This window comes from Thunnus thynnus, chromosome 12 (genome assembly GCF_963924715.1).
Source record: "Thunnus thynnus chromosome 12, fThuThy2.1, whole genome shotgun sequence".
In the NCBI taxonomy this organism is placed as follows: Eukaryota; Metazoa; Chordata; class Actinopteri; order Scombriformes; family Scombridae; genus Thunnus; species Thunnus thynnus.
The window spans coordinates 16,835,932-16,858,002 of record NC_089528.1 but is presented as its reverse complement, the minus strand read 5'-3'; the positions used below and the strand labels follow the sequence as shown (position 1 = coordinate 16,858,002).

The window sequence follows — 22,071 nt, the reverse complement described above, 5'->3', positions numbered from 1 at the left end:
ATGCATTCATGAATTGGTGCTGTGATACATGATTTTATCACAAAATAAATACAGAAATGTTTAACAGAGCAGCAAACCTGTGAGCTGCTACTTATACAGTATTTCTATTTTACACACACACACACACACACACACACACACACACACACACACATACACACTCCGCATATTATATACATTCTTACACACAAACACATTCTCTGTCTTGGTAACAGATTGCACATGGTTGGCAGTGGACGTGGTCCCAAGGTTTGTGATGATGCAGTGAGACACATTTGTTCAGCCCGGACACTCTTTTAGGTTGACTGGACCGAACACGCCAGACAACCTGTTGAAGGAGATGGGCTCGCTGTTTATCCTCATGTCCTGGATGCATCCCACGAAGGACGAGGTGACAGGGAGTGTCTGCTGCATTAACATCTCTGTAGCAGAAAGGTAAGGGTGGTAAACTGTTAAGTGATTTCATTTTTCCAACTACTTTGATTTTTTCCTAATTTGTCAGCCATTTAAAGGGGACATATCATGCTTTTTGTGATTTTCTGTTATTTTTATGTTGTTATGATGTTGGATGTCTATGTTAAATATGGTCAAAGTTCCAAAACATGAGGTGAATGTATGTAAAAATGCTCCCTGAAAGTCAAAAGCCCAGGCTTCAGCCTGCTCTGAACACTTTTTTTGCAGTGTTACCTCATGATGACGTCAGATTGTTCATGCATGCCCAGTAACGGCTGTCTGTTGATAACGTTTGTTGCTAAGGTTGTTGTTAAATTTGTTACGCAGGTTGCTCACGTTGTCCACTCTCATTGTTCAGATAGGATTTGGGCTCAAAGGTGTGACAGCTTCCGTAAACAAACCAATCAGAACAGAATGGGCTCCTCGGGAAGGGGGCCTTAAAGAGACAGGAGCTAAACCGGCCTGTCTCAGGCAGAGTCTGAACTGAGGGGCTGCATATGGGCCAAGATAAATAAGGAGTTTTTTTGAACTGCAAATTATGCAAAGATATACCAGTAGAGTCCAGAATACAAAATATAGACCCGGAAATGTGCATGATATGCCTCCTTTAAGCCTCTTGGCTTTTTTGACTCCACTGGCCTCCACAGATCAGTTATCAGACCTAAATATGGCTATTCATTCTTCATAATATTATATTGTATAACATTAACATTTGGCTGTGATATTTTCACATCTTATTTATGTGCAGAAAATCTCAGATAAAGGTAAACCAAGTCAATTAACACTCAGATTAATAGAATAACACTCACCAGGAATGCCACCCACATATAGGGGATCTTTGGTCAACGTGGTAGTGGAAGATGGTGGTCCAATCTTGTAATTATCCATTGTGTCCACATGCAGTTGCACAACATTTTTCCTCTTGATCACTAGAAGACACATGGACAGGAATTTAATGCCAATGACATGTTTTTATCACTGTGTACACTGGGTAAAATAGCAATTTCAGCTTAAACAGAGTTATACAGTACTTTTATGAAATGTGCAATTTACCTGAAATTTTATGAAACATCCCATCACATAATGTAGCTTTTGGCTGCACCGACACCATGAATTCCCCTTTCCCGTTGTTCACCTGTGCCACTACCTGTAAATCCAAATACAGAGCTTTAAATCACACGTGCAGGGAACGCACTTCAAGTAAAGATACCTGTTAAAGGCCCTGCACACCGACATGTGTTTTCAATTAATCTGGTTAATTAGGCCTCCTGTAAGGTGGAGCTATGCAGCTATGAGGTCACTAATCTCTATAAACTAATAACACAAGGCCTTTTTCAGAGCTTGTGCTTTCATTACTGGCAGATGAAAGAAGTAAGGGAGCTGTCAATCAATCTGTACATGCCCACACAGTCCTGAGGAGAGGTCTAATCAGACAACATAAATTAATTTGGGGTTAGGAGTATCTGGCCAGAAAAACACAAATGAGGCAACAATAAACTGACAGTCTCACCTCTCCTCTGAGCATGTAAATACTGAGATAGTGGCCCATCGCATGTCCATACGGGGTCCTGCTAATATCACCAACATGTAACAGGAGTCCAGTTTGAGTCCTTGGACGAATATTAAACAGCAGCTCAAAACTGGAGCCCACAACAAAAGAGTCATCTGAAATACAGAAAAGAAATATCATCATAGATATCATAATTTAGACTGTAAGTATCAGCACAATGAAGAGAAGGCCCTGAAGTGAACATATCAAGGAGATTTTTTTCTTATGGGTCTCATAGTTTCCTGGGAGGAACTGATATGTAACTAATTTCCTAACATGATTCCTTGAAAGAACTGTGTAATTTGGTCCTAATTATAGAGAAAATTGAGACAGTGTTCCTTAATTAATTACTTCCAATTAATGTCTATTGTAACCTAGAGAGTTGTTTAATGAGCGCACAGTGGGTCAGCTGAACATGCAAAATCTCACATTTGTCTTCCTGAGTAGTTGTGTATTACTAGTGTACTTACTTGGGTTCAATGTATCTCTATTTGTAATATTTCAGTTTTAGATTTTGGTAGATTCAGTAGAAGATCTTGACAGTGTCTTCTAGGAAATTCCTCTGAAAATTCACAACTGCTCATAATCTTTTTTCTATATAACTAGTATATTATGTCTTTGTTTTTCTCTTACACACTGATATATATATATAATTAGAACCAAATTCCACAGCTCTTTGTCACAGTCACGGCCGTGCCTCCAGTTTATAACACACTTTTATTGTCACTTCTTCAAAAAAATTATTAAACAACCCGTCAAATAAACCTAAAATATATTCTATGAAGATTTGGTAATGACTTCACAGCTAGTGGGGTACTCACTGATAATGACATGTGCTCCATTCCCTGAGAAATAAGCCCCTCGTTGTGTCGGTCCCTCAAAGCAGGGGCCGGCCCCACGATTTGTAGTTGGATTTGACATTGGTGCTCCATTCATTTTAAAATTGCGGACACAGCCGGACACACCTTGCTTTGGAAGATTCTTCGACTGAAAGTAAAAATAAGAAATAAAATAAAATTATAAAACTTGTTTGTGTGCTTGTGTGAACTGGCCAGTGTGTGTTTGTTTGTTTTTTTTACCTTTAACTCTTTATGAAGGGACTGTGGGGCACTGCCCAAGTACACAGGTGACATGAACTGCAGCACGGATGCGAGCTCAGCATTTGTCATAAGACCATCCTGGGCTCTGATCCCATCTACAACCAATCGGAATTTCTTCTTCTCCAAACTGAATATGACCTACAGGAAACATTTTAACCATACATACAAAGAATGATAGTAGAGTTTAACTCCATTTGTAGATTGAATGATTCTATGGTTAACAGTTTTAAAATTATACTAAAGTCTGGTTTTGTTTCAAAATACATTAGAGTAGCGTGATATAAGCTCACTGACCGAGTGCCACTTCCCATCATTGTACTTCTCCCGGTTGAAGATCTCTTTTTGTTGGCCTACAGACAACCTGATCCTGCCTTTGGACATGTATAAAGCAAGATGAGAGCGCCCTCCTCTGGTAGCAGCAAAGAACAGCAGACCCTCATGAGATCGAGTCTTGACATCAAGAGAGAAGTGGGGCCTGTGGAGGATAAAAAGAGGCATCATCTTCAGTACATGTGTGTATATTGGCTCTGACATAACTGAAGCATTGTTATTGAGAAGATAGACTCAGCTAAACACATAAATCTTTCACTGAAACTTGTGTGTGCATGCATGTGTATGTATAATATTATGAAAAAGTGCTGTAAGGTAAGATAGAATTCTCACCTGGGCTGCAGCACCTGTAGTGGAAGGCTGTAGCTTAGACTGCTAACAGCACCCCCCAGGAAATAACCATTTTGAACCAGGGTTGGTAGTGAACACTCTGATACACTCTCATTTATCGTCTGTGTCACACCATCCTAAAACAGCACAAGCATAAACAGTCAGCACAAAGTTGTTCCTTAAATCATTGATAAGCCACAGCTCTTTATGACGTATTCAAATTGGCTCCACTCTGTGAATAAAAGAAAGTAGGAGGATACAGAAATCCATGGAAAGAGTGACAACAGTCAGAGATGATATAAACATAGACTGGGACTCCACAGATGTGAAAACGAGCCAAAGAGATTCCAGGCTCTTTAGTAACTATTTTTTATCCACAGATTAGAATGTTCTACATAAAATAATTCATGTTTCCATCCCATCTTAAGCTTCCATTTATACTTTGTGGCATCATTCAGCTGTGATGCATAACAGAAATACAGTATATGTCTCTCCAACAGCCGGCATGTGATAGTTTTGATAAATATGACACCATTTTTCTTTTCATTACTCATATATGCAGTTAGTGTTGATGCTGATTGGTGGTCCAGTGTGGATCTTGTAATCACAAGATCGTTGAAGTTTTTACCATCACATCGTGTTTCTTTTTGTAGATAAACCACCACAGCCCCTCTGTTTACTCAGGGTGTGTTTGATTTCAACATAGATAGGTATTTGTGCTGGCGATACTGTTTGATATGCATCAAGGGCAGCAGTCGTCATGCTCATATGATTTGAATGATTTTAGTTTGGCATGCACTCAAATATGACACCTGCAGCCATCATAGACCTATAGAGATCATAAAACTGTAAATACGTTCAATTAATAGGTCAATAGGTTTGTTGATGTCAGAAACACTGATATGAAATTGATATAGGAGAGAACAGGTAGATTTTTTAGCTTGTACACAAAAAAATCATTATTGACGCAGTGTGATATACAGTATGTATCTTCACATTCTTCCTTATGAAAAAAACACATTGAGTTTCAGACATTGCTTTCTGAAACTAATAGACATGTCCAGATTAATATTATGAGAGGAAAATGGAGGATGATTTGTTTTGGAAAAAAATTGTATTATTAATTGTAAAGATTACACACTGTATAGTTTCATTATTACACTCTATTATTTCATTAGGTGCACCTGTGTTTGGGGGTTTCTGTTACCCCTTTGGTTATATTTTTCATACCAGTCTGTCATGTAGTGTTAATTGATTATTGCACCTCTATGAACTCATGTAGCAGACAAGAAATAATTATTCAGGCAATTCATTGTGGGTCAGGTGTTGTAGGAGAATTAAAGGCGGTTGTGATACGGTGCTTTTAATCAGATGTTGAGATATGTAAATTATGATGAGCATGCAAGATATAGAAAGTGTAATCATGCTTTTGAGAGCATAGAATAAGAAATATTTGAATACTGTCAGTTCTGGTGTAGCTGTGAAATACTGGCATCTTATCTAAGGAGGAGATTCTTCCAAACTTCTCATTGGCATCATCATTAATCATAATGTCGATCAATGTTTCTCAGCCTTAATATTGGGATCCCATTCAGAGTTTTGAGAGATGTAAAAGTGATATAAGTAGGTTTTGGGTGTTAAGTCAGGTTTATTTGTGTAACCACATATTACATACAATATCTCAAAGTGCTTTACTGGTCCACATAACAAGAGTTTTCATTTGATATGTGTTTGAATTTAAAATATTTTTGTAATTCTACAGTATGTCCACAAAGGTAGAACACAAAAGTATAAGTATGACATGAATTCTAATAACAGAATTATGGGCCAGAAAATGTTGAGAAACTTAGATGCAGATCCTTTTGTATTTATGTGCTGTGAAATGTCTACATAGGTGAACGTTACTGTGCTCTAGGAAATGATTCATTTCATGAGTCATTTCATCTGACAGTGAAGTTACCATAGCTACCATGCCATAATGTTTGTGTGTGAGTGTGTCCATTAGGTCTGACAACAGTGAGTTAGAGGGAACGTGCTTGTGAATGACTGTTAGAAAGTGAGTTACATGGAAGAAAGAGAAGAGACATGAGATGATTTCAAACTTGTTATTCACAAGTTCATGTTTTTAGTTATTTGATTCTTTTAAATAGAATAGACAAATGTGATGAGATACAATACATTTAATGATTGTTATAATTATAGATATGTTCATGCAACTTTTTATTGAAGTACACTGTAAGTTAATGAGTTTGTGCAAAAGAAACAGAACATTGTGAGGCAAGCTGCCAGTTTTTCATGTCAATATTAGATTCTTGTCAACATCAGCAGGTCTTAGGGCTCCTTCTTCTTCATCTCTGGAAATAAGGCAGCAAAACAATGTAAACAATGTCAAGGAAACACAAATCATTAACATTTAGCAATGGATAGTTTTACAGTACACATTTACAGTACAAAGGAGGAAATTAGAAGATGGTTATGACTTACAGGTAGTGAGAAGAATAAATCAACAATGTCACCATGTTCATAATGTACATGCTAGTTTGACAATTACTGTATACCATGAAATCAGATGGATTGCTCTAGATGTATAAACATAATGTCACTTGATTCAAGTTCACAAATATTAAACATATTAAAATTACTAGAGTAAATGTCTTTGCGGTAAATGTGACAAACTCTCACCTTCTTAGACATGCGGTCCAGCATCAGTTGGACAGGACTGTCAGCAGTACACACATCCAGCAGGACGTCTCCAGAAGCCTTGAAGACGCTGAAGTCTTCAGCTCTGTACATTTGTTCTGGCCTGCAACACAACAAAATATTCAGATAACATGAACACCATGTATGTGTTGTGAAAAGTGAAAAGATATATAGTGAGCAAACAGTCGAAATGTGACTCCAATAATAAAAACTATCTCTTGAGTTATGTTAAAATTACACAGCTATAAAATGTAGAGTGAGGGTTGATTACCGTCTTGTGTAGAGGTTGGAAACGCAGCCTTTGAACTTGTCTCTTCCCAGGGACATGGAGCCGCCTGTGTCACCTATGGAAGTGCTGCCACTCTGCTCCTGACCCATATCTTCATCATCAATAACTAAGGTAATCCTGTTTGGGAGAATGATCATAGTACTTATTGTACATCAGCTTTAGATTGAAGTGGTTATGAGAATTTGCCAGAGTTTGCTTATTTTCTTTAACTGTATTGTAATTGTCCAGTGTATGATTTAAATTACTGGGCAACAGGTGTCACTGTCCATAGCTCTGTCCTACACTGTCCTGTACTTTTTCATATGTGAAACTATACACATGTGACATTAAAACCACACTGAACTAATGTTACATTTGTATGAATGTTCACATTAAATATGTCTGAATGTAAAATAAATTCTTCTTTCATACCTTCCATCTTTTTTGGTCACAGTCAAATAATGCCAGTGGCCATTATGGTATTGTTTGTTAGATTTCCACATCTTGTTATTGTAAGACAGAATCACATAGCCATTTTCCAATGCAAGATTCATCCCATTAGCCTGGAAAATAGAAAGAAAAAGGTTTTAAATCTGACCGTGTTCTGTTGTCCCACACAACTCAGATTTCAAAAGTCACAATTATAAGTCAGGTTTGAAAATAAATATGGCTACTGACCTGCTGTTTGTTCTCCAGAATGAGACCCTGATTCTCTGTGCTCTTGAATCCAAGGGAGACAGTGACATTAGCCAAGCTGAAGCCTGTGAGGTCAGCTGACAGGGAACTCCCCAAGCTAAACTCTGCTTTACGAGTAATCTAGACAAGAACATGGACATCAGACATTAGTTAATTAGTTAACATGTAAAATAAATACACACACACACACACATATACATATATATATATATATATATATATATATATATATATATATATATATATATATATATATGTATGTATAAGACAATATTTAAGTGGTTTATAATGATGAGGTTAACATCCTACCAGGGATTCCTTGGGACAACCTTTGCTGATGCCCACTTGCACATCAATAGGTTTAAAGTCTTTATTCAGCTTCAAGTTCTTCATGCAGCCTTTGAATGGTTGTGTGGTGATGTTATACCTGTGAAAGGGGAAGAAAATGCAGTTATTTTTGCTATAGTGGGAAAAGGTTCAATCAGCACGGATTTAGAGGAAGTAGAGGAAAATTGATAACCACATACCTTTCCCTCAAGTCTTGTGGTGCACCACCAATATAGTATTCTTTAAATTCACTATACCCAACTTGGGCTGTCACCTCTTTACCGGCTACACGGACCATTAATTTTCCGCTCCTAGGAAAAATGATGAGGACATCTGCCCAATCGTTTGTCTGAGAAAAGGGTAGAGGAGTAAGATGCAATTCAATTAATAATTCTGTGTTCAGTGATGTAAACTACTTGAGCAAGTGATTGCAGAAAACAAAGAAAAATGTCTTACTGGGAAGATTTTCTCATTTTTCGAAACTGGTTCTTTGAGCGAGTTACTACGTAGAACAACAACACCCATCTCCATCGTCACAGTGATGTAGTTGTCCTATGTTAAAGAGGAAACAGAATGATCAAATTCTTGAAAAGAGCACGTTTAATTCTATAAAAAAAGTGCATCAAAATATAAGATTTATGAAATAACCTCATGAACAATAATTTACCTCATTTCCAATGTACAGGAGCAGACCATTTTCTGAACGAGTGTAGACGGACATACCGATGAGGAGGACGGATGATATTTTATCTATAATCATTTTGCCATATCCAGTGCCTTCAAAGTAGTCAGAGTCCATTGGAGGTACATACCTGGATGCAGGGGAGAATCAGAAAATTGTTAAAATGTTAAATGTTAAAATTCTGAAGTCTCAACATTTTCTCACTGAACACATATCCTTTCTTGAGCAAAAGTATCGATTTAAAGTCAGTTTGTCTTTGTTGTCTTGAAAAGTTTCTGTTCGCCCCGCTTCTATAGTTCCACGTATTCATTTTTACGATCACAGTGGGGCTGGAGCATATTCCAGTAACCATTGGGCAAGAGACGGAAAAAATTCCTGGACAGGTCACCAGTAAAAACGGGGCTAATACTGACCTACTGCACGTGTTTGTCAAGGAACACCCAGCTAATTATCGGAAATCCACAAAAACAAAAACAACAAACCTCCCCCCTCCAAAAAAACAGAGAGATCATGTGAGCATTGAAAAAAAGAGCCAGTTCCAACTTTAAAACACTTGTTGATGGTGACATTGCCAGTGCTACTAAAAAGGAATGGGATAAAATAGGGTTGAGGGATGGGATGGGAATGTTTATCCATTTCATGCCAGAGTGATGAAATCAGAAACTGGAATGACACTGAACATTTTAAACACTAGATGGTAAAACAAAGAGCGGATGAGCTGCCTCTTTTTCCGCTGTATGTTGAAATAATGCCACAGGTTACAGAGAAGGCATACAAACATGTTTATAGCTAAAAAGAAAATTATCTAGAGTTTAATTAGTCTTAAGACTAATTATGCTAGGACAAACCTCTTGCATGGAGTCTCCAAATTGATCTTCTCTGCCTTTTGGAAATTGTAGAGGCTGACAACTTTGTCATTAAAGGAGGAGAACTCAATGCAGCCCTTGTACTTGGGGTAGTTGAGAGAACTTGGTGGCTGAGGAGAAGCAAAACAGAGGAAGGGTATTAACAAAACCCCTAGTAATAATATTTCAGTCTTGCAAACCTTGTTTCCAGTAATTAGACATATTGAATGCTGGCAGTGTGTTTGGGAGCTCACAGTGAAGGTGTCAGGGTAGCCTCCGACGTAGAAAACAATATCACTGGGGCTGAGGTCCAGAAGGTTTTGGGTCATTGATCCTTGGTTGTTTTTCCTAATTGGTGTACCAGGTGTGTTTGATGTGTGATCTTTGGTAAGGATCAGCTCTGCATCTTGATAAATTCTAAATCATAAGATGAAAAAACCAAACAAAAAACCCCCAAGGTTTTCATTACATTGGCACCTTTCACGAATTTCCTGCGTCTTTTTCACTTTTAAATACAGAGAGGGCTGTGTAGTAAGTCACAGTAGATATATGTCAAATGCCATAAATGTGCATTTATATATACAATATTGACTGCAGCAAAACATTTCAGAAAATGACAACAGTTTACCTGCGTAGGTCCACTTTATCAAACATGGCCGGCTCATTTGCAGACGTGGTGATAGAATCTGTTTTCATCTCGTATTCGACTCCGTTGAGCTTATAGACACCATACAGCACATTGCCCCTCAAAGCCATACCTATGTAGTTCTTTGAGGACTACAAGAAACAGTTTGTTAATGCCTTGTGCACAATTACAAACCAAATCTTTATATCAAATGATTCATATGGGCATTCATTTTAAGCACCCACTTACATCTTTATTGCCAAGGTACAACACAAACATGTCTCCATTGTCTATGGTCTGTCTGCGTCTGCGTCTTCCGTCTCCCCTGCCTTTAGGTCTCTGCAGAGAAAGAGATATGGCTGTGTAGGCCTTCAGATCCTCCAGATTCTGTGGCGGACGCAACTCCACATGGCCATCGCCTTTGAACTTCATTGGGACCACAATCTGGAGAGAAGACATGAATGAGGAAAAGACATTACAAAGGGGAAGATCTAATTGATTTGGGGTTGGATGTGTATATAGAATTGATGGCTTATAGGTGAATATAGACATATTTAAAGAGGGGGGGACTCACCCTGTTAGCTGCATCCCGGGCCTGTTCAATGAGCTCTTTGATCTTCTTGATGTTCTCAGTTATGTTGCTCTGGGGTGAGAACTGCGAGGTCAGGTCCTCCACCTCTGAGATCTTATCATTCAGAGATGGGATGGTTTTCAACAAGTCCTTCACTAAATGTAGAAAAAAAATACAATGTGTAAAAAGGCAGCCTCTTTCAATCCTAAATATACATAATGTATAAAAATGGTTATTCTGTACCATAAACTACAAAACAACATGAAAAATGTTGTGCCAAATGTCTATATGTATATATGTATTTTCAATATCTCACCTGACTGGTCTACATCATCCAATACATTGCTTAGGTTGGGGTCCACGGGAGAGACGCTGATCTTGTCAATTTCCTTTTTGATGGCATTCAGTTTGTCCATAGTGTTACTGGCTGAGTCATTAGCTGAAGCTGCCTTCCTCTTGGCCTCGTTGATCATATTAGCAATGTCATCTGATTGTGAGAAACAGATAATTAGGGACAATAAATGAAAGAAAATATGCTCCAATAACCTTCCAAACACACAAACAGTTGTGCTTAATCCTATAATGCCTTGTCTTGTTCTACCTCTTTTGGCATCATTTAATTGCCTCTGTGCATCAAGAAGGTCTTTCTCAAGAGCTTTCTTCTTCTTGTCAGCATTCTCCAGGCGCATCCTCACATCAGTGAGGTCGTCGGTAGCATCTGTTAAGAAAAACAAAAAAACAAAACACAAATTAGTAACAAAGCTTTTGCATTATTTTAAAAAATAGCAACAGTTTAAGAAAGGAGTTGAATACCCTGAAGGTCTCTCTGTGCCCCTTTTGCATTCTCCAGCAGCTCATCGCCAGTCTCTTTCAGGTCTTTTGCTCTTTGTGTGAGTTTCTGGTTTTTTACATTCTAAAAGGAAGAAAAAACATATTGGTCGGTATTATTAAAGTATTCTATCCAATACATCATGAATTTCATATCATGCCAAGAAGTGTGCAGTTACTTAATGTATAGAGTGTCATAAATTGTGGCTTACATTCAAGGCGTTGTCTGCTGCATCTTTGGCCTCATTAGCAGCTGCCTCAGCGGCGTTAATTGCATCTGTGATGTTCTTGTAGGCGTCAATGGCGTCTTTGGCGCTACGCACTTCAGTACGTCCACTTGCGTTCTTCACGGCACTGCCACACAGGACAACAAGGGAGGAAAATAAACCCAAGACACATGGAGAATGGATGTACAAAAAATAAAAGACTTGGTATCATCAAGAAAGCTATGTAAGTGATGAGGAAAGAGAAGTCAAATTCGGAAAAACAACAGACACTATACAGCTGAATTTCACTCAATCCACTAATCCAACCTCAAGTTATAATGAGATATCTATTGTATGTAGACCTACTCCTCAAGCTCCTTAGCCAGCTTGTTGAGGTTCTTGGCATGTTCCTCTGCTGCCTCCACAATGTCCTCCTTGGCTGCTGCCTTGGCAATCTCATTCACCTTCCTGGTCAAGTCAGTCTTGGCACCATCCAGCTGTGCAGCCAGCTGTTCATACTCCTGCAGAGGAGAAGGACAGGTGATTGGGTGCAAGATATTCATAACACCAGGAAATACCATTTACTTCACCTCAGAGCATAACAAGCAAAAACACTGATCATTATCTGAGTGGATGCATGCATGTTAGGACCTGATGCGTGTGGGATCAGATCGTTTATTGTTACATATTGTAGCTACAGTACATCAAAATGTTTGGACTCATACTGAGAGGCAACACATTACAAGCCATGTAACTTTATAGTTTTAACAGTAAAAAAAAAGTAAAAAAAAAGATTCAAGCTACAGTTTGTCAAACGTACCATTTTACTGTCAGTTAGCATTTTCACCATATCCTCTGTTTTCTTCAGCTCATTCTTTGCCATGGCCATTTGGTCCTCGACGGTCTTCCGTTCTTTCTTTAAGTCATTGATACGTTTCTGTAGGGAGCATATGAATCAGTTTGATTAAAAGTACACCTGTGTAACGACTATAGCAAAAACTGTTATAGCATTTACATAATACCTTACAATTGACATGTACTATACAGATTATTCAACTATTTTTTACAACAAATAACAGAAACAAAATAATATATATGATCTTCACAGTAGTTTGTATGCAAAGTTACTAACTATTAACCCACAAGAACACATGTTCTTCGTAACTGATTAATTGTTTCATTTAGGTGTCATTACCTGCAGCTCTCCCAGTGTCTGAGAGTTGAGTCCATTCTGGGTGTTGGCTTTTTTCACCAAGATATCTGCTTCCTTCAGAGCCTCGTCCAGGTCCTTTAGTTTGGCGTTGTAATCCTTCAGAAGGCCCCGAATCTTCTCTGCTGCGGCCTCATTCTGGTCGCACTGCTTACTTACATTTGCCTTGATGTAGTCTAGCACTGGAGAACAGAATAGAATACATTAGACTAGGTTCATCCCTCATACCTTGAAAATAATGTTTCACACTTAAAACAAAGTAGTGACCTCAGAGATTAAAAAATTTAATCTAATAAAACCAGTTCAGTACTGCAATTTTGGAAAGGTTTGCTCTTCATGAAGGTCTTAGAGGAATTCACTGTTTTCACAAGTTTTTATTGGCTAAGTTTAGACTAAATATCGTACGTTTCTTGGCCTCGTCTCTTTCTTTCGCAGCAGCAGTCTTCTGGGGGGTGAAGTTTCTGTTCTCCATCTCCTTCACCATGCGCTGAGCGTCCTCTAGCATTTTAGCCAGGTTTTCATTGGGCAGCGTATCACCGCTGGTGCCTGCCTCCTTCAGCTGGTCAAGAAGAGCTGCGAACATACAGAAACATGCCAACAGTCAAGCAAATATTTAAATTTAATTGAAGGCTAAGATACTACCTATATTGCAAAACTAGATTAATATAAAATTATAAATGCAGAGAACAGAAGAGAGCAGGGGGCCAAAAGAAAGATGAAAGACAGAAAAGAGCTGTGCTGCCATTGAATTTACTGTGAGTTTTCATTTTACCTTGGATTTTCTTGAGCACGTTTCGAATATCTGAGTCCAGATCCTTAGCCCTCTTGTGGGTCTTTTCAACATCTTCCACTGCCTTGTCAGCATCAGCGGCCCTTTCATCTGCCTAAATAAAAAATTTAAAAAAACATTCTCACACTTATCATTGCATGCTGATTTCATTTAACTACTGTGCTAGGCATTCTCCCCAGCAACCTACTTTGTCTTGAAGGGAGCTGATGTCATCTGAGAGAATGCCCATGTCATCTTCCAGTTGGCTGACTCTGGACTTTTGGGTGTTGATAGAGGAGCTGAATTTTCTCACAAGAATCTGCAAAGAGCACAGAAATGTAAAGTAAGCTGCATGATGTCAAACTCAGATTCTGTAAGTGGTGTATTGAAGCTTGAGACTGATAGGGACTGTTTTCAAAACGGCACAGAGGGAAATATTTACTTGTGTCTCATGAATGCACAAAGGGTGCACACTCAAATGAAGTGGATGTAATACTGAGTTTACGAGGGAATGAGAAATGACAAGTTGGTACGACAAACACTGGCTTCCAGCGGTGTAGTCTCTAACTCATGTTGACACACTGGCTGTGGGACAAAATTCACTGAGATTGCTTATCAGCAGGAATCTGGAACGTTCGCATAAGTGCACTCATCCTTGCACCAAACTGTTTGTGTGTATGTGTGAGTGTGAAAATTATAAAAAAAACTATGGATCTCATTGTGCTTGTTGTGGCTATTCATTTGGCATCAGGACATCATGTGAAGTCTGTCTTGGCTATTGTGTCTACACATAATCTGGAACTCTGCAGGTGTTCCTCTGTAGCCTTCAGAGTCAGCGGGCAGGGTTACAGTACACTGAAATGTTACCTTGGTGTCTGACACGGCCTTCTCCAGCTTCTTCAGCCTGTCCTGAGAGGAGGCACTGGCGGAAGCATTGTCCAGCTGAGCCTTGATCCTTCCCATCTCATCTTCCAGCTTCTCCAGATCATTTAGCAAAGTCTGAGCACAATTGTCACACTCTGGAAAAGAAAGGAGGGTTTGGTTGACAATAGGAACCTACCCTATATATTGTAAACTGCATGTTACAGAGTCAAACCTCAGTTATTTTTTGTCTATTCACCTTGGCATTGCTCGTCTGTGTCTGTGTCTCCTGGCTCCAGTGTGTTCTTACAAACTACAGAAACAATAAAAAAGACATTAGGTTAATATTTATTAGATGTATAGAATTTCAAAAACAGTATGACTGAATTGATTATATTAATGTGTAGCTTCAAAAGACAATCACAGAATCTAACCTCCAGTCCTGGGATCACAGCTGTTGCCATTGCCGTTGCATTTACAGGGCCGACAACTTCCTCCTTGTGTTAGTGGGTCACCATAGAAACCAGGAGCACACCTATGAGAAAGAGAAATAAATAAGATAGAATAAGTGACAAAATAGGAATAACTAAGACCTTTTAGAGTATCTATTTTGCACAGTATTTGAATATCATCTCCTGGCATGTTAAAATAATCTGTCCATAAAGACACTTACCTCTCACATCTGTCTCCAGCGTATCCTGCTTTGCATATACACTGGAAGTCTCCATAGACCTGTCTGCAACCTACTGCAAAACTGCAGATTGATAGGAAGATTAAGATTTAATTCCTGAAATACAAATTTACATGTAATTATGGTACAACTATTTGGAGGTGTTCTGTTTTTCTCACACACCTGTTTGTGGGTGCATTGAAGGGGCACGGGCACACTCTGCATGTCCTCTGAGCAGCGTTTCCATAGTAACCTTCTTTGCAGCGTTCACATTTGTCCCCAGCTGTGTTATACCGGCAGTTCTGAAAATGACACATAATGTATTATTAAAATACTTGTGACTTAAACATTGTAGATGTGCTGTATGAACTAAACCAGATATCAAGTCTTTTCCTACACTGAAGCAAGCCAATCAACCACCAAGAATTTGATGCTCACTGCAGAGAGCGTGTTCAACTGCTAGGGTGTGGATCAACACGTGCATTGCACACATGGGCCCGGTCTTGAGTGTCTTGCATAACAATAAAAACAATACAACAGAGATGGATGAGATTTTAAAATGTTTTCAGGCTCATCCTCTCATCAAGGAGAATAATGAGAGAGAGGGGGGCCCATAACGGGAAATCAGAAAACTATATCAAACAGTGCTTCAGATGTGGTGATAAAAAAAAACACATAGCTACAGGCAAACAAGCAGGGTTGGGTTGCAACAGTGTGCCCACAGATGTACCCTGGAGCTGACAGGTCTAGACTCTGACTTAACTGTGGCTCACACACAGAGTCAACTGGACTGATGTAATCATTCTGCCTTTTAGGTGCTTGTAGGTACATATACTTATGGTCATGAGTGTTGTGTGTTGAGAGTTTCTTACCTGGCACTTCCCTGTCTTGAGCTCACACTCATCCGACAGACCATTGCAGTCACAGGGCACACAGCGGCCCAGGTAAAGTCCATTGGCAGCTCTGTAGTATCCAGGAGCACATTTCTGCAAAACACAAATATAAAGACATGTATACCATCATTTAAATTAGTGTAGCTGTACCTCATATATACCCAGAAACCACTGTATACCCTTTGAATATACAAAATAGCTAAAAGGGCAAGAGACAAAGTATATTATGTTATGTATTATTATGTTATTATAACAATTATGATATTAGAGGTGGGAAATTTAGATAAAACCTTCCATTATGCTATGTTGTGTGTTATTTTAGATGGTGAAGTTAATACATATCATGATATAGTACATTTTCTGGAAATTCAATGAAGAATCTGTTGCCAAAGAGTAGTCCTGCTCATTAATCAGCAACATTATGTTACAAGATCCAGCCAAATATAACCAGAATAATTAATATTATAAATGCTAAAACTAGATCAATTTCTACCCTTTTACGGTTTATATTGTCATATTATTATCCAACTCGGAATGATATCATGTACAAATGTGTACCATAATACCAATTATCACCACACACTATCTAAGCTTAACCAATAAGCTACAAACACAGCATTAGTTTTATTTTGCCTAAACATAGCAATGTTTCCGCAGCTTTAGCCTGCCATTTACAAAGGATGATCTGTTTGGTGTCATGAAGTGTGGGAAAAAGTACTTGTAGAGCACACAGCCATGAACTTGACATGAATTGAATGTCATTAAGACATTGACACTGAAGAGCCAAAACATGTCCTTTGCTTTTAGAGAAAACAGTCTTCAAGTCACCAACAATCCACACTTGAGATGTTAAGAAGTATAACCTGCACTTGAGCTACAGTAATATCTCTTAAATGATAAGATGCATCACAGTTTTACCTGAATCTGAGAACTGGCGGCATTGTCATTGAGAGAAGGATACTGAATAGTCTGTCCTCTGTCATGTACTGATGGGTAGCGTATTTCTTGGGTTCCTTGGTCATTAACTGACGGATATTCTATCCGCTGATTTCCCCGGTCATGAAGCGAAGGGTATTGTATCCTCTGAGTCCATCTGTCATTATGCCTGGCGTAGCGGGGACGCTCCCGTCTATGGAAGGGTCTGGGCCCAGCGAAGCATAGTCCAATCAAAGTCCCCCATAACAGGGTCTGTAAAAGAACCCCTCTCTTCCGATGTCTATCCATACACGTATCTAACATTCCTAACGTTTAGTCTGTGTGAAATAATGCTCCACTCTCCCCTGCCTCAGCCTCTTAAACACACACGCTCACTCATACACACGCACACAAAGAGGACACGCCCCATGTCCTACCTGAGTCAGTGCTGCACATCAGCATGAGTGTATGCAGGCGCACAAGCACACACATGCAGGTGTTTACATGATCTCTCACTCCTTTTTTCTGTCTCCCCCGCAAACACACACACACACACACACACACACACAGAATTGCTTGACACAGTGTGTGTGTGTGTGTGTGTGTGCTTTAGAACAGCATTTGTATAAGCATATATGACTGAGAGGGGAATTCAGACATCTTCAGACAACATAGACCATAAACTCACGATTAAATCATGCTACTCAAATACACATCAGACACAACTAGGTGTGTCTGCTTACAGACACACAAACTGTAGGTGCACTCAGGTTTATGAGTAACAGTGTGTTGCCAGCTGCCACACCCCATGTATCAAGGCGAGGCGCTTGGTCATATCCCCTCTGGGCCCATATAATCAACTTCCTTTAAACACACCCAATCACACAATGGCTCACGTACACAGAACCACATCAATGGCAACAGCACTCCGAGAAAATAAATGAGAAAAATATTTAATTAAAGTGTTCTTGTTATTACTGCTTCTCCCCACTAATAAATTCTCTCAGTTACATGAAAACTCTTTAAGCTCTTTCTTTTAATTAAAGATCGGTCCATTTTCTTTTTAATTAGCTTTTGTGGGCAAAACTGCTGGAATCATGTGTGTATACAGATCAGATTTGAGAGGCACAAAAACACTAAGTAAAGTCAGTACCATTCCCAGAATAAAATAAAGTAATAGATAATAATACATAATAGAAGTAAAGTTTCTCCTTAGCAACAACATCATGAATGTTTGCTCTACGTTTCTGTGAGCCGTAGCCATGCCAGTGATTATAGCTGCATAATCACTAATATTATGTCTGCGTGATTGTGCATCACATCCCACCCTCGGGCTACACAATTTGGCTGCACAGCTCTCCGGCTGGTATTTTCCAGTACATTCCACCCAAGGCTCCTCAGCTGATGAATTTTTCCTCTAGGAAAAGGGTGTGTTACTTGGTTCAGACGTGTCAGGACACCTGAAAAGTATGAGGAGGTCCCGCTCCTCAAAGATGACAAGATTGATATTTCAATCAACACTTGCTCCACCCTGCTTCTTATATTCTCTGCTTCTGACAAAATTATCATTATCTCCCCAGCCTGTCACCATCTTTTACTAGTTCTTTTTCCATGTATTTTTCCTATATAGCTTCCAGGTGAAGGTTTTGTCAGCATGGAAGAAGTATTAATGTTTTTTGGTTTTTTTTAAAGTGTGGAAGTTGTGAAAATCAGTAAAGCAAGATTCCCCTAAGTTTTTGTCCACACCCAAGAAGGGATTCACCATCATACAAGTTGTGTTTGTGTTCACATATGAACTTATAAAGTTCAATAAAAAATCCAATTAAAAAAGGGCATACAGGTTGTAACTTAATAAACATACAATCCTCTGATATGTATCAACAAATGTTTACATCATGTTATTGAGAAAGAAAAAAAAAAGAGTCTACTGCTATTAAGGGATATTTAATGGCCTTTTAATTCCTCACCTCACAGGAGTCTCCAGTGTACTCAGGCGGGCAGAAACAATTTTCCACAGTGTTTCCAGGACCACCAGTCCCGTTGTTAGTGGCCTCCTCAAAGCCCACCTGTCCTAGACTGAGTCGCTGGCTCTGAGTAAAGTACAAGGCTCGGATCCTCAGATCCACCAGACCGGCTAAGACCATCATCAGTTCCTCTCTGGACACAGGCCTGTTGGTGCCAGCGTGGCGCCAGTTTCCCTGCAAACAACAGACAAGTTATTGGAGTACTAATCCTGAGAAATACGTAAGGGGAAACTCAAATAGATATATATATTTTGGCTTTAATATAGTATAAAACTTGAGAGGTATGTAAAATTATACAGTATATTTTGTTATCAGCCCTACACCTTAATGCATGATATCTCAACAGCTACTGGCCAGATTGTCTTTTACTTTGGTAGGAATATTTACGGTCAACTATGGATGAATCCTGATGTCTTTAGTCTATATATCTATTTGTCTCTGGTGACCCCCTGACTTTTCCTCTAGCACTACTACCACCAGAACAAACAAACATATCTTACAGTTCAAAAGACAGACTGCTAGTGGATCAACATGTTGAACTTAATAACCCTACTACTGATAAGGCTTTTAGAATAGAAAAGTACGAAGTTCATCCCATTCAACACTTCTGTATTATGGGACTAAATTAACATCACTGCCTACAGACACTTTGGACCTTAAAACAAACAGAGGAACAATTGTGTTCTTTACCTCCACAAGCAGGACTCTGCCCTGATACAGTCTGTCTGGAGATTGGACTTGTGGAGCCATGTGGATCAGGGTCATTTCCTGGCCCTAGAGGGAAATACAGAGATGAATAAATACAGTAAGTAATACCTGAAAAAGAAAAAAAGAAGTCAGAGAGAGAAGAAATTGGTGGCACTATGATTCTACGCACAGTTAGAAGGACATCAGGTCTTCTGTCCATCAGAGTCATCCCCTCACTGGGAATGCCAAAGGATTTGGACTGGTAGGTAACATAACCACCATAAGATGAAACCTAGGGAAAAGAAAGAAACACTATATTGCTTGAAGGAAAATTTGGTTTTCATGCATTCTTACAGTACCTACATGTCCATTACATTCATCCACTACGTTGAAAACCTGAGTGTACGCACAAATACAGTAAGTCGATTAGATCAAAATAGAGCTAGGAGTTTTCATTTCCAAATAAGTCATTTAAATAATTAGGATAAATTGTATAGCAGTAATGCTGCTGCATCCTCAGATCTCAACAACTATGTCAGTGAGTAAAATATGGAACACAGACTAAGTCCCCAAAATTATTGAATTTTCTTTTAATCTTGCCTTTTTGGGCTCAATTTATGAATTAAAGAATATTACTCTGCAAATCTGTGGTTCCATATTTAAACATTAGTAAAGATTTACTGACACAAGCCTTCTTTCTGCCATTATGTTCAGTCCCTTCATCCACTCACCCTGTCTCCTAGGTAGGACGGTGGCGCCACCCAGTGTAGATCTCGAACTGTAGGAGGAAGCTCCTGGACATCTGCCACCACTGTGTTACTGGCTGAGTTCAACACAGAGGGCACCTCCCCCTGGTCGGGGCTTTCCAAACGCCAGCCACGCATTTCAACAAACTAACAACAGGGATTATATAGCAGTTAAAGGGAAAAACCTAAAACTCTCTATATATATCTTTATACAGTCATTTATGTTCAAAACAGAAGAATACCTCCACAAGCTGAAGATCAGAGCAACAAGACTTGATGTTAGTTAGATGATACCAGAATAAATAACTGACGGACACCACAGAATGTGCTCAGACACCGGCAAAATCACTATGGTATGTATACTATGATCTGCTATACTATCATAGGTCCTTTTCCTGAACATCTGTATGTATGTTCAGCTTTCATTAAACAAATAATGTTGTGTACCACATAACTGCTATCACCCAGAAAGCTTTGCAGGCATAACATTTCCAAAGGCATTCATGAACATGCAGTGAAAGCAAACACACCTTCCCCCTGCGCTTGCTGGAGCTCTGACACTGGTCAGTGGCTCCGAAACAGAAGCAACTGGTACAGCCATGAGGATTGGAGGGGTCAAAATAGAAGGAACCATCCCGACAGATATCACACCTCACACCAGCAACATTACTCTATAAACATGGCAGCAATGATGGAGAGAAAGTCAGAACAAGGCAAGAGGAATAAACAAAAATGAACAAGAGAGTTGCTGTTTTTTTTTAAATCAGCTATTTGGCATATTTAGCTCACCTTGCAGAGACACCTCCCAGTGTCTGGGTGACACACGTTACGTGTGACACCACCTTTTTTACAGTCACATGGTACACATTCAGGGAAGCGATAATAACCTGCAGCACAACGATCACACTGCCGTCCACTAATCCTAGGCTTGCAGCTACATAAAAACACACAGACACATTATCTTTAGTAAATTTCTGGATGTGATTTACAATATAATTTTATCAGGTTCATAAGTTTATAAAGTCAGTTCATTTACACTTTTACAGAACTGTATTGGAACAGCTCTTTGTGTACAGGCAAAGACAGTAATCACATTGTACGCATTACTCCATATTTCTTTATGCTTTAATGCTTTATATTAACTGAGTGGTGAAGCTTAAAGTGAAAAGATGCATGAAAGAAAAGACAATCTGTCAACATGACTGGTCTGTGAACTAATCCCTCATTAATTACTTTAAATGGTTCGGTGATATGTTTCACTTTCACTGTTAGTGTAGAAGCTGCAGGCCTCTTTCGTTACTCAAAAATGAGGGAGTGAAAGAAAACTTTTATCTGTAAGGGACCAACCATTATTTGGCACAGTACTATAGATTTCAAAGAAATGATACAATCATATAAGTAAGAATTATTTTTAAAAAATATATCATTAAGAAATTATAAGTTTATGCAACTTTTTTCATAAAGTAACATCTCATCAGTCAGTAAATAAACATAAATAGAAAGAGTTTCAGTTTATAGCGATATAAATAAAGATTTTTTTAGACTGCTCTTCCCAGGGGTGACTTTTTAAAACACTTATTTTACTGGCTGGTCTTTTACGACTTTTGTCACTACATTTAAGTTTTTAAGAGAATGTCCTCTCTTGTTAAATCTGTATATTTCACTTATTTACTTACTTACTTTTTCAATTTCTTGTGAAGAATGTTTTTGCTTTAACTTGTGTAAAATTCCTGTAATATGACAATACATCTATGTACAGCCCTGGTTGTTAGTATACTACACAAGA

At 38.8% G+C, this 22,071-nt stretch overlaps 1 protein-coding gene across 3 annotated transcripts in view; it reads right to left on the bottom strand.

Moving 5' to 3' along the window:
• Positions 1 to 117: 117 nt before the first annotated feature.
• LOC137194230 (laminin subunit alpha-3-like) overlaps positions 118 to 22,071 on the bottom strand; it is a 54,909-nt gene continuing 32,955 nt past the window's right edge. For 2 of the 3 annotated variants that reach the window (XM_067605919.1, XM_067605920.1), the window contains exons 35-77: positions 21,075 to 21,219; positions 20,816 to 20,956; positions 20,271 to 20,432; positions 19,730 to 19,831; positions 19,543 to 19,626; positions 18,796 to 19,026; positions 15,893 to 16,006; positions 15,204 to 15,322; positions 15,024 to 15,104; positions 14,785 to 14,885; positions 14,610 to 14,663; positions 14,357 to 14,508; positions 13,698 to 13,808; positions 13,493 to 13,604; positions 13,126 to 13,293; positions 12,706 to 12,902; positions 12,331 to 12,447; positions 11,877 to 12,031; positions 11,517 to 11,658; positions 11,290 to 11,389; positions 11,078 to 11,194; positions 10,793 to 10,963; positions 10,480 to 10,631; positions 10,155 to 10,349; positions 9,909 to 10,057; positions 9,535 to 9,697; positions 9,284 to 9,411; positions 8,421 to 8,565; positions 8,210 to 8,305; positions 7,954 to 8,102; positions 7,736 to 7,853; positions 7,409 to 7,546; positions 7,163 to 7,293; positions 6,734 to 6,868; positions 6,445 to 6,565; positions 3,766 to 3,899; positions 3,397 to 3,577; positions 3,082 to 3,240; positions 2,824 to 2,989; positions 1,964 to 2,118; positions 1,507 to 1,600; positions 1,263 to 1,382; positions 118 to 422 (exon numbers count right to left, since the gene is read on the bottom strand). In XM_067605919.1, the coding sequence (XP_067462020.1) occupies positions 280 to 422; positions 1,263 to 1,382; positions 1,507 to 1,600; positions 1,964 to 2,118; positions 2,824 to 2,989; positions 3,082 to 3,240; positions 3,397 to 3,577; positions 3,766 to 3,899; positions 6,445 to 6,565; positions 6,734 to 6,868; positions 7,163 to 7,293; positions 7,409 to 7,546; positions 7,736 to 7,853; positions 7,954 to 8,102; positions 8,210 to 8,305; positions 8,421 to 8,565; positions 9,284 to 9,411; positions 9,535 to 9,697; positions 9,909 to 10,057; positions 10,155 to 10,349; positions 10,480 to 10,631; positions 10,793 to 10,963; positions 11,078 to 11,194; positions 11,290 to 11,389; positions 11,517 to 11,658; positions 11,877 to 12,031; positions 12,331 to 12,447; positions 12,706 to 12,902; positions 13,126 to 13,293; positions 13,493 to 13,604; positions 13,698 to 13,808; positions 14,357 to 14,508; positions 14,610 to 14,663; positions 14,785 to 14,885; positions 15,024 to 15,104; positions 15,204 to 15,322; positions 15,893 to 16,006; positions 18,796 to 19,026; positions 19,543 to 19,626; positions 19,730 to 19,831; positions 20,271 to 20,432; positions 20,816 to 20,956; positions 21,075 to 21,219 (5,848 nt within the window). In that variant the 3' untranslated portion in view covers positions 118 to 279. Of the gene's footprint in view, positions 423 to 1,262; positions 1,383 to 1,506; positions 1,601 to 1,963; positions 2,119 to 2,823; positions 2,990 to 3,081; positions 3,241 to 3,396; positions 3,578 to 3,765; positions 3,900 to 3,924; positions 6,117 to 6,444; positions 6,566 to 6,733; positions 6,869 to 7,162; positions 7,294 to 7,408; positions 7,547 to 7,735; positions 7,854 to 7,953; positions 8,103 to 8,209; positions 8,306 to 8,420; positions 8,566 to 9,283; positions 9,412 to 9,534; positions 9,698 to 9,908; positions 10,058 to 10,154; positions 10,350 to 10,479; positions 10,632 to 10,792; positions 10,964 to 11,077; positions 11,195 to 11,289; positions 11,390 to 11,516; positions 11,659 to 11,876; positions 12,032 to 12,330; positions 12,448 to 12,705; positions 12,903 to 13,125; positions 13,294 to 13,492; positions 13,605 to 13,697; positions 13,809 to 14,356; positions 14,509 to 14,609; positions 14,664 to 14,784; positions 14,886 to 15,023; positions 15,105 to 15,203; positions 15,323 to 15,892; positions 16,007 to 18,795; positions 19,027 to 19,542; positions 19,627 to 19,729; positions 19,832 to 20,270; positions 20,433 to 20,815; positions 20,957 to 21,074; positions 21,220 to 22,071 lie in introns of those variants that run through there. The other variant, XM_067605921.1, reaches the window with a different exon arrangement.